Genomic DNA, 19,148 nt, shown 5'->3' on the forward strand with positions numbered 1-19,148 from the left:
ACAAAAAGAATGAATCAGAAATGTATGCATTTTCACCTTTATTTTTCACAAAAGTTTATGATATTAATTTACAAAAAAAAATACTATTTGCATTAAATACAGATGACTGAGAAAGATAACGAGAGCTCACTGAACATAATTGCAACAACTTCCTTTTGCAATGCATTCTTTCTTTCTTTCTTTCTTTCTTTCTTTCTTTCTTTCTTTCTTTCTTTCTTTCTTTCTTTTCATCCTTCCTCTTTCTTCTTTCACCTAGAATCAACATGACTTGAACTGTACTAAAAATGCATTATGCTCACCCCAAAACACTGACAAAAGTAAAGCAAACCTCCCAGAGCCCTGTGCCTTGTGCAAAGCCTTTCTTCCACCCTGTACTGTAGTTACAAAACTAATATAAAGAATAATAGTGGTGTGTTACAAACAGCCTTAGCTCTTAATTCTTCAGACAGTCTCTCTCTCTTTCTCCAGTCTCTCTCTTTCTCCAGTCTTTTGTCCTCCCTCAGGCACCATACACGCTCTCATTACTGTAGGTCATGTAGAGAAACAGGTCCTCTTCATGGTGCTCCTGCAACACAACAAAGTGGAGAATGATGCATAATTCAGGGTGACAAGCGTACTAACAAAGATATACACAGACTGACATGCCCGCACTAACCACAGTGGTACTGTCTGAACATGATAAACGCAGTCAGAAATGTACCTGTCGGCCTCATTTGATTATTTGGGGCATACAAAGCTTTTAAGACAATTCATTTCCTGGAATGACTCCAAATTTATGCTGGTTTTATATCTTATTGTGCTTTAAAAGCTGTTTTGAGCGAGCTATAACCCACTGGATTTTATTTGATGGCTGAGCACCATCAATCTGGTCTTTTTTTTACACATATATTTAAATGATTGTGGGTTACTGGCAGGCTATTTGTGGTCAAAAAAGTGAAGCAACATTGCTGTCTAAGCAGAGCTGTCGAGCATGGTCCGACTGTGATGACATGGAATGCCGTGTCAAGGCTGAGGGGTGAAAAACATTTCTGTCTAAGCTAAAACTATGCATTTATGTACGAAGCTGTGAAAAGGCAATTTCATAAAAAGCCTCACCTTCCTCATGGGTACAAAAGGCAAGTCCCCGTAATGTAAATTATTAACTTCTAGATTGAAGGCTTGGGTTAAGGTTTATTTTTTATATCCTTTATTTAACCAGGTAAAGCCTCATTAAGATTAAAATCTCTTTCCCAACAACATTATCACAAAAAATAAATACAACAACATGAACAGACATAAAACAACTGTTAAGCACAAGGACACAGGTCAATAACAATAATCAGATAATAATAATAACAGCAATGAGAGGGGGTAAATAAAATAGAGTAATGGTTAGAGTTAGAGTAATGGTGCGGGTTAGGCAAGTAGTGGTTATGGTTGGGGTTAATGTCCAGGAAATCAATGTAAGTCTGTGTAATGAGCCCAAAAGTGGCGGAAACGCGTATATATGTGTATCCTCATGTTGTTTGCAGTCACATTGTGGGGACTTGCCTTACTTGTAGAGACAAAATGCAGGTCCCCATCATGTAAATCGTTAAATTTTAGGGTGAGGGTTTGTGTTAGGTTAGGGTCAGGTAAGTAGCGGTTATGGTCTGTGTGGAGTGCAGTTACCTCGTATACAGCAGAAAGAGGGGAGCTGGATGGGGGAAGCGAGTTGTTGACAAAGAAGAAGAGTGCCTCCTCCGGTCTCAAAGACACGCGTTGGCGTATCAGGAAGCACAACTGGCCAACTAAAAAAACAGAAGGCAAGATTGAGAGAATGCAATGGTCAGCAAGGGTCACACCCAGGAGTTCATTTCATATGAAGAGTGAGAAAACATGTGAGAGTGGAGCACGGCCAGGTCACAGGTCAGCTTAGAGACAGATTCAGAGACACAAAACAGGTGCATGACTAAAAGAAATCTTATCACTCTCAACCACATAAAGCTACAAGCAAATGTAGTTGAATCCTGTACAGTTTCACTCTGAAGCACACTGTCTGGCTCTCCAGTAGACCTTTTTCTTGGCAGAGATTTGAACATGTCACAGCAGGAGAAGCACACGTGGAAATTGTAACGATGGCATGTGTCGCAGTTAGACATGACAGAGAGCCAACAATTCCAGGATCTCATCAAACTGAAGTGCCGCCACCATTACTGCAATTAAACACACCTGTGCCTCTCCTGCTATGACAGGTTTGGACTGTGCAGCAGCAAGTTAGCTGGACTTCAATGTGTCTGAAGTTTAATGTGTCTTGTCAGGGCAAAGGTGGTTTTTTGTAACTGATTAATCAGCCAGACTGATAAATCAGTAGATGTTAGTTTATTGTATGTACTTTGATATCTGTGTTTGCTTTTAGAAACAGTCTCAACATTACATGGTTTGTCCACCAGAGAGCACTGGCAAGTTTATTTTGAAACTGTAAAATGTCTGAACTGAATATATGTGTAAAAAACAAAACAAAACATATAAACCATAGACAGATTGTTTATGTGTTTATGTTTAAAAAAACAAAATACTAATCAGCCAATGTATCCTCATCAGATTTGTTTTAAACTTCCAAATATTGATGTCAGTACCAGCATCAAAAATGAATCTGTCATAAGCAGTGGCGGCTGGTGAAAAAAATTCTTGGTGGGGCTGGTGTGCCAACAGATTTCCCTGCCTAATCTAGCATAAGCATTCAAATGAACAGTCGGAAAATGACTACAGTTCCACGATAATAATTTAATCTTATAGTTTCCAGTTTCACAGAAAAAGTAACAATTTAAAGCTATATAAGACTTTATCTTGGATAAAATATTACGTTTTTTATCTACCTCTTCATTGTGCCTTCTTACAGCAATGCGGTGCCCATCATCTAGCTGCGTTGCTATGCTAATCTTACTGAACACAGCTAGCTTTACTCAGTTTTCCATGTGAACTTTGGATTTCTCATGCTTCTTGATCCGTTCGGAGAGGTGCTTTAAGTCAGTTAGTCCAGTCTTTGTCCAAGTCGAATCACATTTGTCACTTCTGAACAGGATACAGGGGAAACGGAAAAGTGCATAGGCTGCACCTATTTACAATTTTTTTAGGACGATGTTTCTTCTTATCTCATTCTTCTGTTTATAATTGTTGTTTTTAATTTGCATGCACTTGTTTGACTACTCTACCTGCTCTATTGATGCTGCTGTAAACTGAAATTTCCCCTCACGGGACTAATAAAGGACTATTGAATTGAACGGAACCTGCCAGCCACATCTTACGGTTGAACCAGCTCTGACAAAAACTCGGTTTAGGGTTAGTCAGTCTGTCAGTGGAAATTCACTGTTTAATGAGTGTCAGTTGGTAGAAATGTTGTTTAAATGATTTAAATTGCATGTAGGCATGCTCTCACACACACACACACACACACACACACACACACACACACACACACTATTAAGTAAAACTGACATTGATAAAAAAAAAAACACAAAAAATATTTTTCCCCTCCACAGCTGGTGGGGCAGAGCCCCAGCGCCCCCTATGGGCCAGCCGCTGCTGGTCATAAGCATCAGTAAGACTGCAGGTGATAGAACTGTTCCCGTCTGAGACAATATGGAAATCTGTGAGGTCCAACTAGCTCACGAGATTGCTGGATGTGAAAGTTATTATAAGTTTGAACATGTGTTTGCATAACTCACCTGTTAAATCTGAGGGCACTAGGTATTTCTTCTTGTCCAGTTCAGGAGCTCGAGACCTCGCAGCCCTCTCCACAATGATCTGGTTGAAAAGACCAAACAGCAAACTGTCATCAGTAACAGAGAGAGGATGTGTTCACGTGCTAAAATCTAAACAGCATAAAATTAATTTGCACTACTTCACAGTTAAAATTAATTGAAGAAATCATAGATCTATCTTTGTATTTAGAGAACTTGCTTTAGATATAAGTCAACATATAAGCGTGACTATCAAGCAGTCACTAACAGTAAATGCACCATGTTATTAAAAAATGTGCCAGAGATAAAACTGACCGGTATCTTGTCAGGATGCTTGGCCCGAACTCTCTCTCCCTCTGCTCTCCTCACCTCTAGTGGCACTGAGCGCTGGTACTGACTGCCCATCTGAAAACAACACAAGGAAACAAACAACACCAGAAAACATGAAGTCCCTCACAATGGCATTATTTACCAAGCAGAGGCAGACAAAGGAGAAAGAGCACAGGCTGACTTCACCAACCAGTGCATTCAGTCAGCAAGTGACTGACCACCTCAAGAGCACATCATTGTTTACAGCAAGATGAAATGCAGCCATGGTTTCATTAGAGACTGCTGACAATAATTTTTTTTTTTTTACTCAATTGACTGATTTACTCAATGAAGCACAAGTATCAGCTCTAACAGAAAATCAGTGGGCAGGACTGTTCTATAGCATGAATTGACTGATAGGAAATTTGCGTCAATGTGAGGACTTGATTGTTTGTTTTTTAAGTATTTAATTAAGAGCTGAAAGGATTACTCAATCCATTTTTCGGCAAATAAAGAAAATATTCTGCAATCGCTTGATTAATTATGTCGTGTCTCAAGTGAACTGAATATCAAAACGAGACATTTTAATAAGGTTTTTAAACCAATAATCAAAGTAATCATTTGTAGCAATCCAATAGGATTTACCCCAAAACAGACATTCTAATCCGCTCATCTATGAACTGAATCTCAAGTTAATTTCCTACATAATTACATGTGATAAATATATAATCATACACTGATATCACGATATAAAATACACATCGCATGACTGAAGATCTTACTCCTCGACATACAGTCAGAAATGGGAGTGTCTGTAACTTAAACAGTCTCCGTTTCAAATATCTTTATATCAGGGACCTCCGAACAAACGCCCCTGTTGACCGCTAGCTGGGTGCGGAGTAAATAACAATATCGGTGGGTAACCTTCGAGAGTACAGCTAACGATGAAAACACTCATCCACACAATGTCCCTTAACGATCAGGAAATACCGTCGACCAAACTCGTTTTTTCGGCGTGCATATCACGAGTTTCTGAGCTCGCGATGGTTTGGGTCATCGTGAAATGAGGCCACGTCACTTTTCACAGTCCTGAGATCAGCTAACGTGAAACTATCTACCTTCTAGCATACTTACATAGAGAGCAACCAAACCACTTAATAACACGAATCGCTGTAATCAACTACCTACGTCTCCACATCTGTAATACAGCACGTGAAGCGTGTTTTTGCTATCTGTACCGAAATCAGCTGTTTGTGGTGCTAGCTAACAACAGTAGTGCTAACAGCTGCAGCTAATGGGTCAACAAGACGTTACTGTTCACGTACCTTCAAAAAAGACAAAACAAACAAGTTTCACTCCAAACAGGACTAATACAGATAATCTCCGCTGGTCCCTTGTGTCGTCAAGTTTCTCAAAATAATACCTGGGGTTTATTATTAGCTCAAAATACTGCCATTACATATGGCATACAACCTACATCAAAGATGTCGACTAGTCGACTCAACTGCTGAAAGAAAACAACAACAAATACTGAAACGCCCTCCGACCACAGCTGTAACCAATCAGAGATAAGTATGTAGACTGACAGTAGAAGTTGTCCATTCAATAGAAGACAAAGGCGGGGTTACAGCGCGTTCATTGGATGAGTGCTGCGGACCGTCTCCATTTCTTGGCGCCCCGTTCTCTATGAGTGATGGCAGATGAAACCAATAGCACGTCTTAAAAAATGGGCCAGTACGACGTATGGTAACGCCTCTGCCGAGCTACGTGCTTAGCGTGAGAGGCGTTTTTTCATTAAATGTACTGTTCTCATTGTTCTGTAAATAACTCCTGCATACACATGCCAGCAGTCACATATAACTCACAGGAAAGGCTTGCTGTGAACGTGCAACACTGCTGCTGACGAACAGTTTGTCACAGTTGTATCTACAATTGACCAAAACAGCTTTTATGATGAAGGAAATGTGCTACAGACCACTCTCAAGAAGGCATGGACATGTTGAAAAATGATTTTATTCCACCAATCTGAATTTATTGAAATGTTATAACAGGGCAAGCCCTGTGCATCTTTGAACTGCCTTGCATATTTTGCATGATTCCCGTCAGCACTCCTGCATGCAGGGGTGAACTCTTCAATGGACATTCAATATACACAAATAATAATACATTTTCCAAAAATAACATTTCCTGGAAAAAGTTGATTTCCCTTTAAAACTATTTCTCTTAAAACACCAGTTTATTGATGTATTATAGTACACACAATGTTTGGAATGTACTGGAGACAACATTTAATAGAGTCACATTGTCCTTAATGTCTTTTTGGCAGGCCTCAGCCTTCACACATTGCTCTAAGGCAATGCACTGTTCCACCAAGTGAAACAAGGGACACCCAATGCTACATTGAGATGCAATCTTACAGCATTTCAGTTGCATCACACTTGTGAACAATTCAATGCCTAAGCACTGAATCTCCATAGTCCTTTTTCCAGCAGTTTGTAGTCAACAGCCATCCCGGACGTCCCTCACTTTAGTCCCACTCTAAGTATCCTGGTCAAACAGCAGCTGTGGCCGTTGTCAGTTTGAGGGCATCTGACAGGTTGCGTTGTCGGACCCTTGAGTTGGTTATGGTTTCCAAATGGGACTCGGGCACCCATCCACGATGACGATCAGACAGTCTGGTCCCCTCTACCCAATCTGGGAAGAAGAAAGCACCCAACATAGAGTAACTAAATGCTTATTCTATAATAATAGCAGGTTCAGGGCAGTTCTACAATCAAGCAAAAGGAATGATGGGAAAGGTAGAGTGGTGGTCTTACGGTCACTGCTTTGTTGGTGCACTAGAATGATATCAGCTTTTTCCAGGGAGAGCTCATCGGGCTGCTGGGCGACAAAAGCTCGGATACACTGCATCTGTGGAAAATCTGTATGGAGAAAAGAGGACAGAGAGGTCAGACCAACAGACATGAATATTAATAGGTCAATACTGTAAATTATGTAACGCTCTTTTGTGCCTTTCATGTGTAAAATGTATGTAAGTATCCCTACGTAAGGAAACAATGCTTTAGTCAATAGAGTGCAGGAAATTGAGGTTTAGACACCTAGTTACCTTGCACTATCACAGACAGGTCTAGTGTCATTTAATGTGTAAAATTTATGCAAAATTTGTGTGGTTAAACAGAAAATGTAGTATCACCATACCATGACGCTGTTTTCGCTAAAAGTCCCAGGGAACTATCTTTCACTTCATTTATTTTCATGTAACACTGAAACTGTGGTTGAGGATGCAAAACGATGAAGAATCTCTAGCATTTGGAATCTGAATATACGACTCACAACAGAGTAGCTGACTGTGTTTATGATGTAGGGAATGAGTGAACTCGGCAGGGATTTCAAACAACTTTTCATAATGTCTTCACCTTGAGCAGCAGAAAAATCTATTTTAGGATGTGGCCTTGAAAGAGCGGATATCCAGCGTAGCTTATCACTCCTGACAAAAAAACAAAAAACAAAGATGATTATACCTTCTGCAACTGTGACAGCCAACACAGACATTCCCCTGCAATGATCTCATTCTCTTACTGTGTGTCAGTCCGCAGCAGCAGGGCTTTGTGCGACATGTGCAGCCGGAACAGGTTCTTCTGGAGGGAGTGAAGTTTGACTCGGCAGTTCTCTACACGCAGGTCTGATACAGGGGAGTGGTCGATTACGGTGAACCTTCCTCCTCTGGAAGCAGCAGACAGCACAACAGAGAAATGAGTTAACAGAAGGAAACACTGTGATGAGATCGCAGGGATGATAAAAGACGGCGATATGAAGGAAAACAGGATGGGAACGGCTTATTGTAACATTACAAATCATGTTTGTTGACTCACTCTTTTTGTAGTGAAAGTAGCAAGTAGTCATTGAATAGGTGCAAATAAATATTCCTCTCTGTATCCTTCAGAGAGAAATCCATCAGTTCAGTGACCGGCCCTTCCCGCACCAGCCTCCGAGACTGACTGATCAGAGGAAGAGTCTGTAAAACACACACAGAAAACAGATGGGCAAAAGCCAGTAATGTTAGCACGTTATCATTTTTGAGCTGGTAAGCGAAATTGTTCATAATAGAAACAGCAGTTTGACAAAACAATCAAAAATCAAGGTCCACTTACAAGCTTTTTCTGGGGCTTTCAGCCACATCTCATGGTCACTTATATATTTGTCCTATATATACAACCACCTGACTGTAGATCAGGGGATGCCAGCTGAGCCATCGCCATAACAACTGGGTTAACTCGCAGCATAGAACCTTTGCCTCCCCCCTCTGGCAGTAAGAGTAATTACACAAACACTGTCGATGCACTTATGATGCCACAGGTTCCGCCACAATCCTAAGCTGCAGCTGAATAATGTAAAGTTCATTTATTGTATATGTAAAAGCCCACTTCTCAGATTGAACTCCATCCACTGATGAAGACCCTGATGGAGTTGAAAGCTAGGAAGTGGACCTTGAGTTAAGATCGTTTGGTCACATCATTTATTTTGCTGTAGATTCCATAAAGATCACTGCAAACACAGAGAATTTTACTCATTAACGCTGGAAAATATGGGTGAAGTTAATGTCATGACACAACACAAAACAGAACCGTCAGTATCTTATTTTGTTAGTTTTCAAATTAGGCTACAGTCTGCGTGAAATCAATCATTTGGACAATAAAATTTGGAAAACAATAGCATGATGAGGTCATATCATCGTAATATGATCTCATTGATTTTCTCCCATCTCATCTTGTAGTGGTTACTTACCCTGCACTCAAAGTCCACTTTCGCACTGAGAGAGACCAGCGACTCGATGCTTTTCATCTGAGTGATGCTGTCGTTACTCTCTTGAATCAACTGGAGGAGGGAGGAATGAAAGAAAAGAGAGGTTTGTCACCAAGAGGATATCCAGGACATTATTCAGCTATATCACTGCTATCCTGCCTTAATGGACAGCGAAAGGGGACGTTGCTGTACCTTCTCCAGAAGTTTCATAGCTTTGATGGCCTGAGTCGACTCCGGAGTACCAGGAGTTGTTCTCTTCACAATGTTCTGGAGAGAAATGGTGTGTATGTGAGATAAAAGGTACAGGATCGAACTTGTTGTGACCCATCAACCTTTGCTGTTTGAGAGAGGCCCCACACACATGCACACACACGCACACACCTGAACCAGCAGCTTAATTCTCGTGATCCTTTGGAAAGGAAGGACAAGGAAAGAACGGAGAGGAAGCCTCTGACAGACGGGACTTCTCTCCAATTTCTCCACAATCCGCTTGAATCCTGGATTCTCATTCCTGTAAGAAAAAGGGAAACTGAATGTGACGACAGATGAAAGAATACAGACAGTAGCTGAAGTTTTCATGAACTGGAAATCATTTTCACGCCCCAAAATTTGATAAGTAAGTAAGTTTCACAGAGAGTATATAGTGCTTTGGTTCTCTCTGGATCCAGCGGAGAAATCACAAGAGTGGCTTACATGAGTCTCTGGTAGGTGGCATCCTGATAGGACTGGTTGGTGAGGTAGGGCACATAAACCATTTTGAAGCGCTGACAGTGCCGAGCGATGATATCACACACGGTAAAGTGCATGATGTCTGATTCCACCCGCTCCTCCAGCTTTGATAAAAAACTATAAATCATAAAGAAGTCTTTTGAGCTTATTTCTCTCACAGATTTGTTACACAAACAGGCTTCACAGTCACTTCATGTACATTTCATGTCAGATCTTAACAATCTGAGTGCATGTGAATGTAAACTGGGTTCAAGTGGATAAAGAACTGACCTGTGGCTGATGGCACGAACATCCGCCAGGCGGGAAAACAGCCAGTTCCTGTCCTGAGTGGTCAACAGCACCCCCAGCTGTTTGGATTTGACAAAGTGTTCGACAACAATGTCCAAACTCCGGCAGTAGGAGGCCTCTGAGGTCACCACCTCAAACCTCACCTGGAAGGCAAAAAAAAACAAAAACAAAGTGAGATACATTAGATAACATTAAAACATTGAGCAAGAGACTCAAGACGAGCAAGAGACAGTAAATTATAGGTAACGAGCAGAGGTTCGTCAGTTCTCAGGGATGTGACTAACTAAGGAGGAAGATTTCACAATGAGCAGAAGTTTTCCAGCTCAGACACATGTCTGCTTTACAATTTACAAGAGAGAAACACAGCACGTTTATGCAATCACACTGTCTGGCAAGACACACTCGTCTGCCAATGAGAAGTGGATCAGTGGGAGGGTTATTCTAAGATGTGGCAAGTCAGAATATTTTGAGTGATTTTAGTAGCTGGAGGAGTGAAGTAACAACAGAGGAAAGCTGATTCATGTATGTCATGCCATTTCCCAGAAGTCAGCGACAACAGAGAAGCTGCTGATGTGAACTGACGGCCAAAATAAAATAACTAAATAATAACTTAAATATGGCTGATCATTATGTACATGAAAACAAGTTCATTTCCGTGATGCATTTAACTGACCCTTGCAAGATTCTTTCGAATTTCAATGACGAATCAGTGTTATTAGTGACTTCACAGAGAATGACGCACACACCTTCCAACTAACTCTTCTACTGTTTAATATTTATTGTACATAAATGGAGCAGTTTTTGCTGCCCTAATCTCAATTTCCAATCTTTGCAAGATCAATCAAGCTAGATGAAAGAGTTAAAGCTGCGGGAAAAGTGACAGATAGCCATCAGGCATCCAGTCGCCTGGAGGATTCTCCTGAATTTCGTTGAGGTGGGAATGTTGTGCCAGCAGCTTTCCAAAGACGTGCAAATGCATAATTTTTGGTTAGACTGGAATTTTCAATAAAATCTCACTCATGTGTGAAAGTTTTTGCGCTTCATTCACTGAAACATTTTTCGCATTTACTGAGGCACTGTCCATTCCTGTTTCTTGCATTTCATGGTGACTAGGCTTTCATGTGTGCAGTATATGTTACCTCCTGTAGTCGCGTCTCATCCTCTGTGAGCTCCTCCAGCTCAGCACTGTTCCTGACCCCCGGCAGCTCCCGCCACAGCGTGGATGACTGCGTGAGAGAGATGGATAGACGTGGGGAGGAAGACCTGCGTTCGTGCTTGGGGGGCTCAGGGAGAGGCAAGCTTTTGACACTGGTGATTGAGCCTGTGTAGGAGTGGGGGTGCCGGACGGGAGGCAGAGGAGGAAGAGGTCTGCGGGCAGGAGGAGGTGAGGGAGCAGGGGAGGGGGTAATGTCCTCGCACACGGAGATGACATCGGAGCGGGCCTGGCGAAGGATCTCAAAGTTCTGAGCGGCCTCGCTGTACTGCTGGTAAAGCTGGGCAGCATCTGGGAGAGAGAGAGAGAGAGAGAGAGAGAGAGAGAGAGAGAGAGAGAGAGAGAGAGAGAGAGAGAGAGAGAGAGGAAGCAAGACAGACGAAGAAAGACGACAGAGGAGAAAACAGAAAAAGAAGGTTGAAAATAAAGGAAGCAAAGGACAGAAGATAGACAGAGACAGGAACAGCGTTAGCCAAGAAGACTTGTTTGCATTTGACATTCCTTTTACACATACTTGTCGGAATGCAAAGTCGAAGCAGGCAGCTGTGTTTCCCTCAAGTTAGGAGATCTGAATGCTTGCAGAAACCTGTCTGTGACTCGCACAGACACACGTATATACAGCACATACACAGAGACACACTCCCGTCCTGTTTCTCTTAACATCCATGTGAATCATAGGTCAAGTATCCGCTGCCATTTCAGGTTGTTTAAAACGTAATTTTTGAATGGTGTGAGCCAACAGTAAACAGCACACAGATTCCCTTTCCTTTGTGCATTTCATTTAAATTCTGAGCCACTAAGGAAGAGGTAAACAGTTAGTGTCCTGTATTAACACAGAGATGAATCACGCAAACTGAAAGGAAGTGCTCAACCACGTCATGTATTTCCCGACCACAGCCAAAGATATGATCTGAGACCACGTCACTGTGCTGCCTACACAGATTTTTCTAATAATCAGTCCTAAGATTTCCTCTGAAACAAAACTCACAGTGACGAAAAAAGTAAGACGCAACAGCACATTTTGAAAAAAGGCATTCGTGAAGTTGATCTGAGCCTGGAGCGTTCTATAACACTTGACCTGAACTGAATGAAATGCAGTGAATGAAACATAAAGGTGGAACAGAGATACTCACTGAAAAACCTGGAGTTCCTTTTTCTTCTGTCGATTGTTTCTAAAACATTCCTACGGTGCCGAGAAAGAGTCACAACAACAGTTTATTTACAACTGGGAATACTGTATAAAAATCAATCGATTAAAACTGTCTAAAAGGGCTTTTAGTGTGGAACAGTTGTATTAAGTACACAGAAATAGGTAAAAAAAAACAAAAAAAAAAAACAATCTAACAACCAAACAAACAATATTTTTAGTAACACTATAAAGCTTTAGCCCCTCCAAGTGCTAAGCTATGACAGATTTTAATATCAGGTACACTCAATAACAAACTATCACTAACACTACAGTATGTGAACATGTGGTCACAATCCTATTTATCATGTTGAGTGTGGGTGTTCGACTCACCTCAGCTCTACTTCTCCCCAGCTTTTGCTCCGATCATCCTCATCATCTGGAATATAAAAGTATCTATTTGTTGATCGATTACACAACAGCATACCTGTCTGTGCGCTATGTGTCCCCGAATTCACTACAGGCTTGAATGAATGTAAACAAACAGAAACAAAACACCTAAAAATGCACAAATGAATAAATAGGTAATAAATAAAATAAATAGTTAACTTAGTAGCCTTGAATTACAGAAAAGATTAGTGTGTTTCCAGAACTCATGCTTTTCGTGTTATGTCTCAAAACAGGATCGACCCGAGCCTTTAAGTTCGTGCGTCTGGTTTTTTTCTCTCACTTCCTCCACCTCCACTTATCCCCGCCTCCATTACCTGTAACCATAACACTGTGACGCAGTTTCCAGTTTCAGGTAATGCAGTGTGTTGATATCAGTGCACTGATAGTGTCTATTGGCAGATGTCTGCCTTTGATATTGGGTTGTGTGAGAGAAGTAAAACTGAAATGATTCAAACAAAAAAAAACCTGTCGGGCAGTAAAAGGAAATGGCAAGAAGATCGTCTGCGATTAATATTCCCCATGTGCAAGATTCAAATGTTGACTTTATTTTAAGGTTATCCCCTGTGCGCAGTCTGGGCCCAAATATGTCAACCTGATTAGATGATTAAAAAAAATGGAAATGCAGATTGATTCAAACCTAGACAGAAATCAAATCAAATGCCAAAGGTAATTTTGTGGCTGTAACTGATCTGAGCAGAGAACCAGCATCTCCCGTCTTCTCTCGTTACCTGTTGTAGAGAATATTCTGGTCCTGCGATCCCTTCCAACACCTTCCTCTTCTTCCACTTCTACATGCTGTCCATTTCTTCTTTCAGTGGTTTTACGGATCCCCCTTCTTCGAAATCGAGCTTCAGGACCCAAATCTCGGAAGCTGCAGCTTTTCTTAACAGCCCCCCCTCCTGCTTTCCCTTCTGCCACCGCCTGTCTGCCGTCCACCTCAGTTCCCTCTGCCTCCCTCGTCTTCCCCACCTCCTCTGCAGTGCCCTTCTCTTCAGGCTCCTCTCCCTGCCTTTCTTCTTCACTCTCACCCGTTCTGTCTTCCGCCTCCTGGCCCTCACCCTCTCTGGAGGGCTTGAGGAAGTCCGACCCAGATTCGTAGTTAAGAATGGGGCAGCTGCTAGGCTTGTACAGCGTGTTGCTCACAGATAAATACATCTCCACCTCCTTCTCTCTCCTCGCTTCTTTCTCCATTTCTGACAAACTCCCCTCGTCACCTGCCTCCTCGCCGATTTTCACCACTATATCTGCCTTTTCTACCTGAAGGTGACCACAGGACTCAGTGTCTTTGTCCGTACTGTGATCCTCCTTCCCTCCTGTGTCTAACAGTGTGTCAGCATGAGTGTATGTAGGTGTGTCACCATGCATAGCTGCGAACTGGTCAGCATGCATGCCGGCTTGGCTCTGCCCCATACCTCTCAATCCCTCCACCTCCAACTGCTCTTCCTCCTCCAGCTCTGGCTCTGAGTGCTGTTCGTCCATACCCAACTGGCCAACAGGCGTCTCTCCACTCTCTTGTGCCATCTCCTGCTGTCGTCTGTCGTTCTCCATCGCCGTCTCGGACAGGTCGAACCCTCGGTCTCCTTGCGCCTCTGGATTACATTCATCCAAAGACTGTTCCTCTGAGCGTCCCAGAATCTCCCGCACCACGTTTTTGGCCCATTTAAGGTGGGGGGCTTGGGAATGCCGTTTGGGCTCCTCGGACATGCTCCACGCCCCGCTCATTCGGATCCGAATGGCCTCCACCTCTTCTGGGCTAATCGCTCCAGTTTTAATCCCGTCCAAGATGGGTTCAAGTTGTTCAAAGTTCATCTGAGAACAAACATCAGCGTAGGGATTACTTGGAAGTGGCGGAGATTGCTCCCACTCTCTTTGCACCTCATCTTTATTTTTCTCTCTCCACTTCATGAGGAGCCTTTCAGTCTGTGAGTCCCTTTTAATCGGCCCTATTTCGGCGTACGGGTGCTCCTTTTTGCACCTGAGTTCCTCTCCAGTCTCTGTGTTTTGGGGGTCTGATGACATTCTGTACCTGACATCCGCCTCAGATGTTTCTCCCATCGTTTCTCTGGGAAGGTTACACCTGCTCTTGCTCTCTGTGTCCTCGTTGGTGATGATCGGGTGTTCATCATTTCTACTCAGTGTTGGATGCAGGACATCCTGAGGTTGCCGTGTGGCGTCATCGCTACAATGGAGACGGCTTTCTAAATTTGGGTCGTCCCCTTCCACTCCCTTCACCTGATCAACTTGTGACTGTGAGTTCTCCCTTGTTTTTGACCGGAGCAATGTTTGCCCAATCACACAGAAGACATACTTTGGATTTTCCGTTCCCTGTCTGTCTTCATCACCCATCTCCTCCTTTCCCATTGTCCATTCCTCTTCCCTCTCCCCCTCTTCCTCATGCCCCTTGAAGGCGACAGGTGGGGGGTCATTACATGAATCTCTATCTTCCCAGAACTCCTGGCAGTCCTCAAACTCCTCTTCTTCATCCTCCTCTCTTTCATCCTCTCCGTCTCCTCCGCTGGACACGGTCACAAAGCCGTCTTCTCCTGACAGCATTCTGTCTTTGTCTTGCTTCCACCCTGTCTCACTTCCTCCTTCGCTCTCGGAGCGGCCCCAGTAATCGCTCCCACCCTCTTCCTCTCTGTCACTCTCCTCTGTGTTATCTGTCATGTGCTCTCCCTCTGCATCCCAGCTCCGCCGCCTTCCTTCTATCCCTCCATCACGCTCAGACAGATGTTCCTTCCCTCCTTTATCTCTTTCTCTCCAGCCTTCACTCACCTCCTCTCCATCTACGCTTACACCCTCTGACTCCATCTCCATATCTCCCCTGTACTCATTTCTTCCTCCATGTCTTCCTCTGTAACTGCTTTGGTCCGAGTACCTCTCGTCGGGTTCCTCCTTCACTCTCTGCTCCTCTCCTCTCCACTCAGCCTGAGACTCCATGCCCCTCTCTTCTCTCCTCCTCTCCTCCCCCCTCGTGTTTCTTTCTCTGTCTACAAACTCTTCTTTCCTATACGTGCCCCTCTGTGGCTCTAACCACATCCTCCTCTGCTCTGGCACGCCTCCTGTCATCTCTCCGCTATCTCCCTCTTGTCTGTCATTTCTTTTCTGCTCCCTCTGACTCCTTTCAACGGCTCTCCCTGAATTTCTCTGTTCTTCTACATCTCTGTCACTTTCAGTAGTGCTCCACTCTCCACTGCTCTGGGCTCGTGGCGGCGCCCTGGGAGCCGTCTCGTTCAGGGATCGGCCCCCTCTGCCTGTCTTATCATCCCACCTAGGATCTGCCTCTCTTTCCTTAGTTTCCCTCCCCCTCCTCTGCTGGTACTCTCTGTATCTGTCATCCTGTCTCCTGTCATCCCTCATGTCTCTTGCACTTTCCCTCCATCTTTCTCCCTCCCTTGCTCCTCTCCTGTCGACCTCTCTGTACCTCTCCCTATCCCTCTCCGCTGCCCTCCTCCTGGATCGATCCTCTTCTCTTTCTCTGTCCCTGTATCGCTGCCTGTCCTCCTCCCTGTATCCTTGCCTATCTCGAGCTCTATCCCTCTCTGTTTTGCCCATGTTCTCCCCCTCACTTCTGCTGTGTTGATATGTCAACTCCTCCCTCTGTCTCTCCCTCCTCAGCTCTCTCTCGTCACTGTCTCCCTCACTCCTGGTGTCCCTCCATCCTTCTCTCCTCTGCGCCTTTTCCCTCTCCTTCCCATCAGAGTACATGTCTCTGTCTCTTCTTCTGTGTGGAGAAGACACTCTGACCTCCCTGTTTCCTGTATCAAGCCTGGGCTTTTCTCTCTTTCTCCCTGCATCCCTCTCTCTTCTGTCCCACGAATCACCCACTTCTCTTCTCCTGTCTTGAAAGCCAACATCAGACTCCTGATATCTTTCCCTATGACGTGATTTCTCATCGTCTACAGGTCTTCGTCCAGTGTTTTTCCCCTCTTCCTTTGCCCTGATCTCATCTCTTTCCCTCTCTCTGTGCCTGTCTCTCTGTCGTGCCCTCTCTCTTTCTCTCTCCCACTCATCTGCCTCCACTCTTTTCGGCCTGTCTCTCTGCCTCCTTTCTCGTCTCTCTTCAGCCATCTCAGTCGTGGCCGTCATCCTTCTGCCCTGATCTGGGCTGCTCTTTCTCATTCTGGGAAATGTGTCACCTTTCTTCGTCCCCCTCTGTACCTCTCTCTCAGTCTCCTTCTCTACATTTGACAGCGGCCTCCCATTTTTGCTCCTGTCATCTTCTTGCCTCCTCTCTCTGTCCCTCCACTCTCTTTCTCCCTCTCTGGGCCGGGGCGCAGGAGCTCGGTCTCTTTCGTAGTATCTCTCCCGTGGGTCCATGTCTTTGTATCTCGCTCTGTCTCTAATTTTGTCTGTTTCTCTGTCTCTCCTCCAGTCTTCGTCTCGGTTGCTGTCTCTCTCTCGCTCCGACTGGGCAGTCATCGCTGGCCTCGGACTCGGATCCCGGGAGACTTTTCCACCTGGCTGAAGCTTGCGGTCAGATGTGTTTACGTTAGATAAAGTGTCAAAGAGGGTGCAGCTGGGCCTTTTGGTCCCCATAGTATCATAATTTGAAGAACCTAAAAGACAGTAACACCACCATCATCAGTTTAGAAATCAAACATCACCATTACCAAGCCATTTTCAGGGACAAATCACTGATATGCAGGTCAAATTAAGCACATTTAGTTAATGTCACAGAGTACTTATACACGAATGCTGCAGCTATTGTACATTTGAAAAAACATGGCAGCTGCACCAAGGTAGCTATGTTTTCAGTCTGTTATTTTCTTTTGTCATACACGCTAAATTGCTGCACTTCTACCTTGAAGATAAAAGCTGTGTGACATTTTCAGCCTGTCTGTTTGTATAGTAACTTTACAGTAAGAAAGAGACATGCGGGCCTAAGAAAAGGTGACAGCCTCTCACAGACGTCTAAGAATGCAGCACGGTCCTGCAAGGCACCACATACCAAAAGACGTCTTTGAGAAAGCGAGGGCCTGTGACACATAGGCAAGGCATGTAACAAGTAAGCCACAACTAAGCCAGGCCACAACTAAGCCAGGCTTCCAAACCAGAAGCAGAAGTTACTGAAGTGTTCATCTGAAATCTGTGAAAAATGGTAAAGCAACTCACCTGAATGTAGTATCCTGGGGAGATCTGTGGTCTCCCCCCTCGGGTCCAGCTCAGCTCAAAAGCATGGGATTGCACAACACGTAAGAATTCACTCCTTGTATTCACATTGTCGAGGAAACGTCCTCCTTTTCTTCAGATTATATCTATCTTTTCCTCTCAACACTTCAACTCTTGTGAAAAACGTAATGTTTACGCCTGAGCTCTCCTTGCTTTTCCCTCTTACTGCCTTCTCTCTCCACCTCCTCTCCTTCCTCAAATTCCCAAACAAGTCTCAACAGATTGACACTTATCTTTTCCCCTCCTCCTTTTCTCTGTCTTGTCTTCTCAGTTGCTGTTGCTGAACCAGGAGACCTCCAATAAATCAAACTAAAGTCTGTCCACTACTTCAGTTGTTTTCCCTTCCCTCTACTGCCGACATGATCGCCTGTGTGGACACCCCCTGGCAAAATAAAAGTACATAACTCTCTCCTCTCTCCTGCCCCATTCCTCTCTCGCTGAAACACAGGAAGTACACCTCCTTGGTGTCTCTGCCTTTGGAGCAGCGATTGGTTGACATGGAGCAGCCGGGTGTGTCTGCACAACACACACAGCCAGGTAAGGTAAAGGCTGTGATAACACAAGGGAGAAGAGTTGGGGGAGGGGAGACAGAGAGTGAGGAATGAGAGCAAACAGAGCTCGCTGAGCACAATAAAAACTTCCCAACAATCCCCAGAGACGTAGTAAATATGGGAAAGAAAGATGATATGCACACTCTTCCTCATGATTAAAAAAATAAGATTAAGTAATCACAGAGGAGGAAACCAAGGGAGGGGCATTACAAGATTGATCTGTGAATCATTTGTTCAACAGTGTCGGTTTTACTGTGTCGAAGTGGCCTGAAAGGATAAAGGTCCATATCATTAGCATGGCCACTTACTGTGATCACTGTCATGTTCACTACTCAGGTTTGACCTCACTGTAGTTCCACTTACTTACATACATTTAACCACTTTGTCATTCTGATTTGTACTTAATTTGGATGAGGGCCTTTATAATTCAGATGAATGCATTTTGCAATTTTGAATCTCAAGCGGCCAGTTTATTCGGTACACCTATTTATATTTATTTATTTCACACTAATCACACCTAATTCATTTCACACTTTGAATGGCAGCACCAGAGATCCCAAATAACACCCCAGATCCCAGAAAAAGTGAGTTTTTCATAATATGGGACCTTTAAAGCTAATGGAGTCTAATAACACACTTCTGCAAGAAATCCTACATGAGGGTTATACTTAGTTTTGTGGATATTTTGTAGACTGTAACTTGTGGTGCTGCTGAATTGTATTGGATTATATTTCAGGTATTTTTCCTGCTCCATTTCTATCAACGAGGGCATCACTTTTAGCTAGGTGCACTACTAGATATAAGTA

The 19,148-nt window shown here is 43.7% G+C and overlaps 2 protein-coding genes across 3 annotated transcripts; both read right to left on the minus strand.

The window, feature by feature from the left end:
• Positions 1-21: 21 nt before the first annotated feature.
• Positions 22-5,529, minus strand: LOC139333421 (gamma-aminobutyric acid receptor-associated protein-like 1). The gene is made up of 5 exons (XM_070965807.1): positions 5,336-5,529; positions 4,017-4,106; positions 3,687-3,765; positions 1,651-1,769; positions 22-565 (listed from the first exon to the last, which is right to left on the minus strand). The coding sequence occupies exons 2-5, from the start codon at positions 4,104-4,106 to the stop codon at positions 500-502; spliced, it is 354 nt and encodes a 117-aa protein (XP_070821908.1). The 5' UTR covers positions 5,336-5,529; the 3' UTR covers positions 22-499.
• A 475-nt stretch (positions 5,530-6,004) lies between these two features.
• arhgef5 (Rho guanine nucleotide exchange factor (GEF) 5) lies at positions 6,005-17,847 on the minus strand. 2 transcript variants are annotated; one of them, XM_070965788.1, is made up of 15 exons: positions 17,735-17,847; positions 13,348-17,178; positions 12,563-12,608; positions 12,177-12,226; positions 10,970-11,334; positions 9,813-9,973; positions 9,507-9,659; positions 9,195-9,324; positions 9,006-9,080; positions 8,796-8,885; positions 7,883-8,025; positions 7,590-7,733; positions 7,427-7,497; positions 6,827-6,931; positions 6,005-6,704 (listed from the first exon to the last, which is right to left on the minus strand). In XM_070965788.1, exons 2-15 carry the CDS (start codon positions 17,156-17,158, stop codon positions 6,562-6,564), a joined length of 5,487 nt encoding a protein of 1,828 aa, XP_070821889.1. In that variant the 5' UTR covers positions 17,159-17,178; positions 17,735-17,847; the 3' UTR covers positions 6,005-6,561. The 2 variants fall into 2 exon arrangements, with proteins under 2 accessions (XP_070821889.1, XP_070821891.1); XM_070965790.1 differs by having other exon boundaries at positions 6,006-6,704; positions 14,032-17,178.
• Between the last annotated feature and the right edge of the window lie 1,301 nt (positions 17,848-19,148).

This window comes from Chaetodon trifascialis, chromosome 7, assembly GCF_039877785.1.
Source record: "Chaetodon trifascialis isolate fChaTrf1 chromosome 7, fChaTrf1.hap1, whole genome shotgun sequence".
NCBI lineage: Eukaryota > Metazoa > Chordata > Actinopteri > Chaetodontiformes > Chaetodontidae > Chaetodon > Chaetodon trifascialis.

What these genes read in the sequence shown, in the direction of transcription:
- LOC139333421 (XM_070965807.1), bottom strand. Translation starts at nt 4,106, where the DNA reads ATGGGCAGTCAGTACCAGCGCTCAGTGCCACTAGAGGTGAGGAGAGCA. An exon ending in AGCATCCTGACAAGATACCG is followed by an intron (nt 3,766 to 4,016) that starts GTCAGTTTTATC and finishes CTTTTCAACCAG; the next exon opens with ATCATTGTGGAGAGGGCTGC. An exon ending in CTCTTTCTGCTGTATACGAG is followed by an intron (nt 566 to 1,650) that starts GTAACTGCACTC and finishes GTTGTGTTGCAG; the next exon opens with GAGCACCATGAAGAGGACCT.
- arhgef5 (XM_070965788.1), bottom strand. Translation starts at nt 17,158, where the DNA reads ATGGGGACCAAAAGGCCCAGCTGCACCCTCTTTGACACTTTATCTAAC. An exon ending in AGATTTTTCTGCTGCTCAAG is followed by an intron (nt 6,932 to 7,426) that starts GTGAAGACATTA and finishes TTCTCCATACAG; the next exon opens with ATTTTCCACAGATGCAGTGT. An exon ending in GCACCAACAAAGCAGTGACC is followed by an intron (nt 6,705 to 6,826) that starts GTAAGACCACCA and finishes TCTTCTTCCCAG; the next exon opens with ATTGGGTAGAGGGGACCAGA.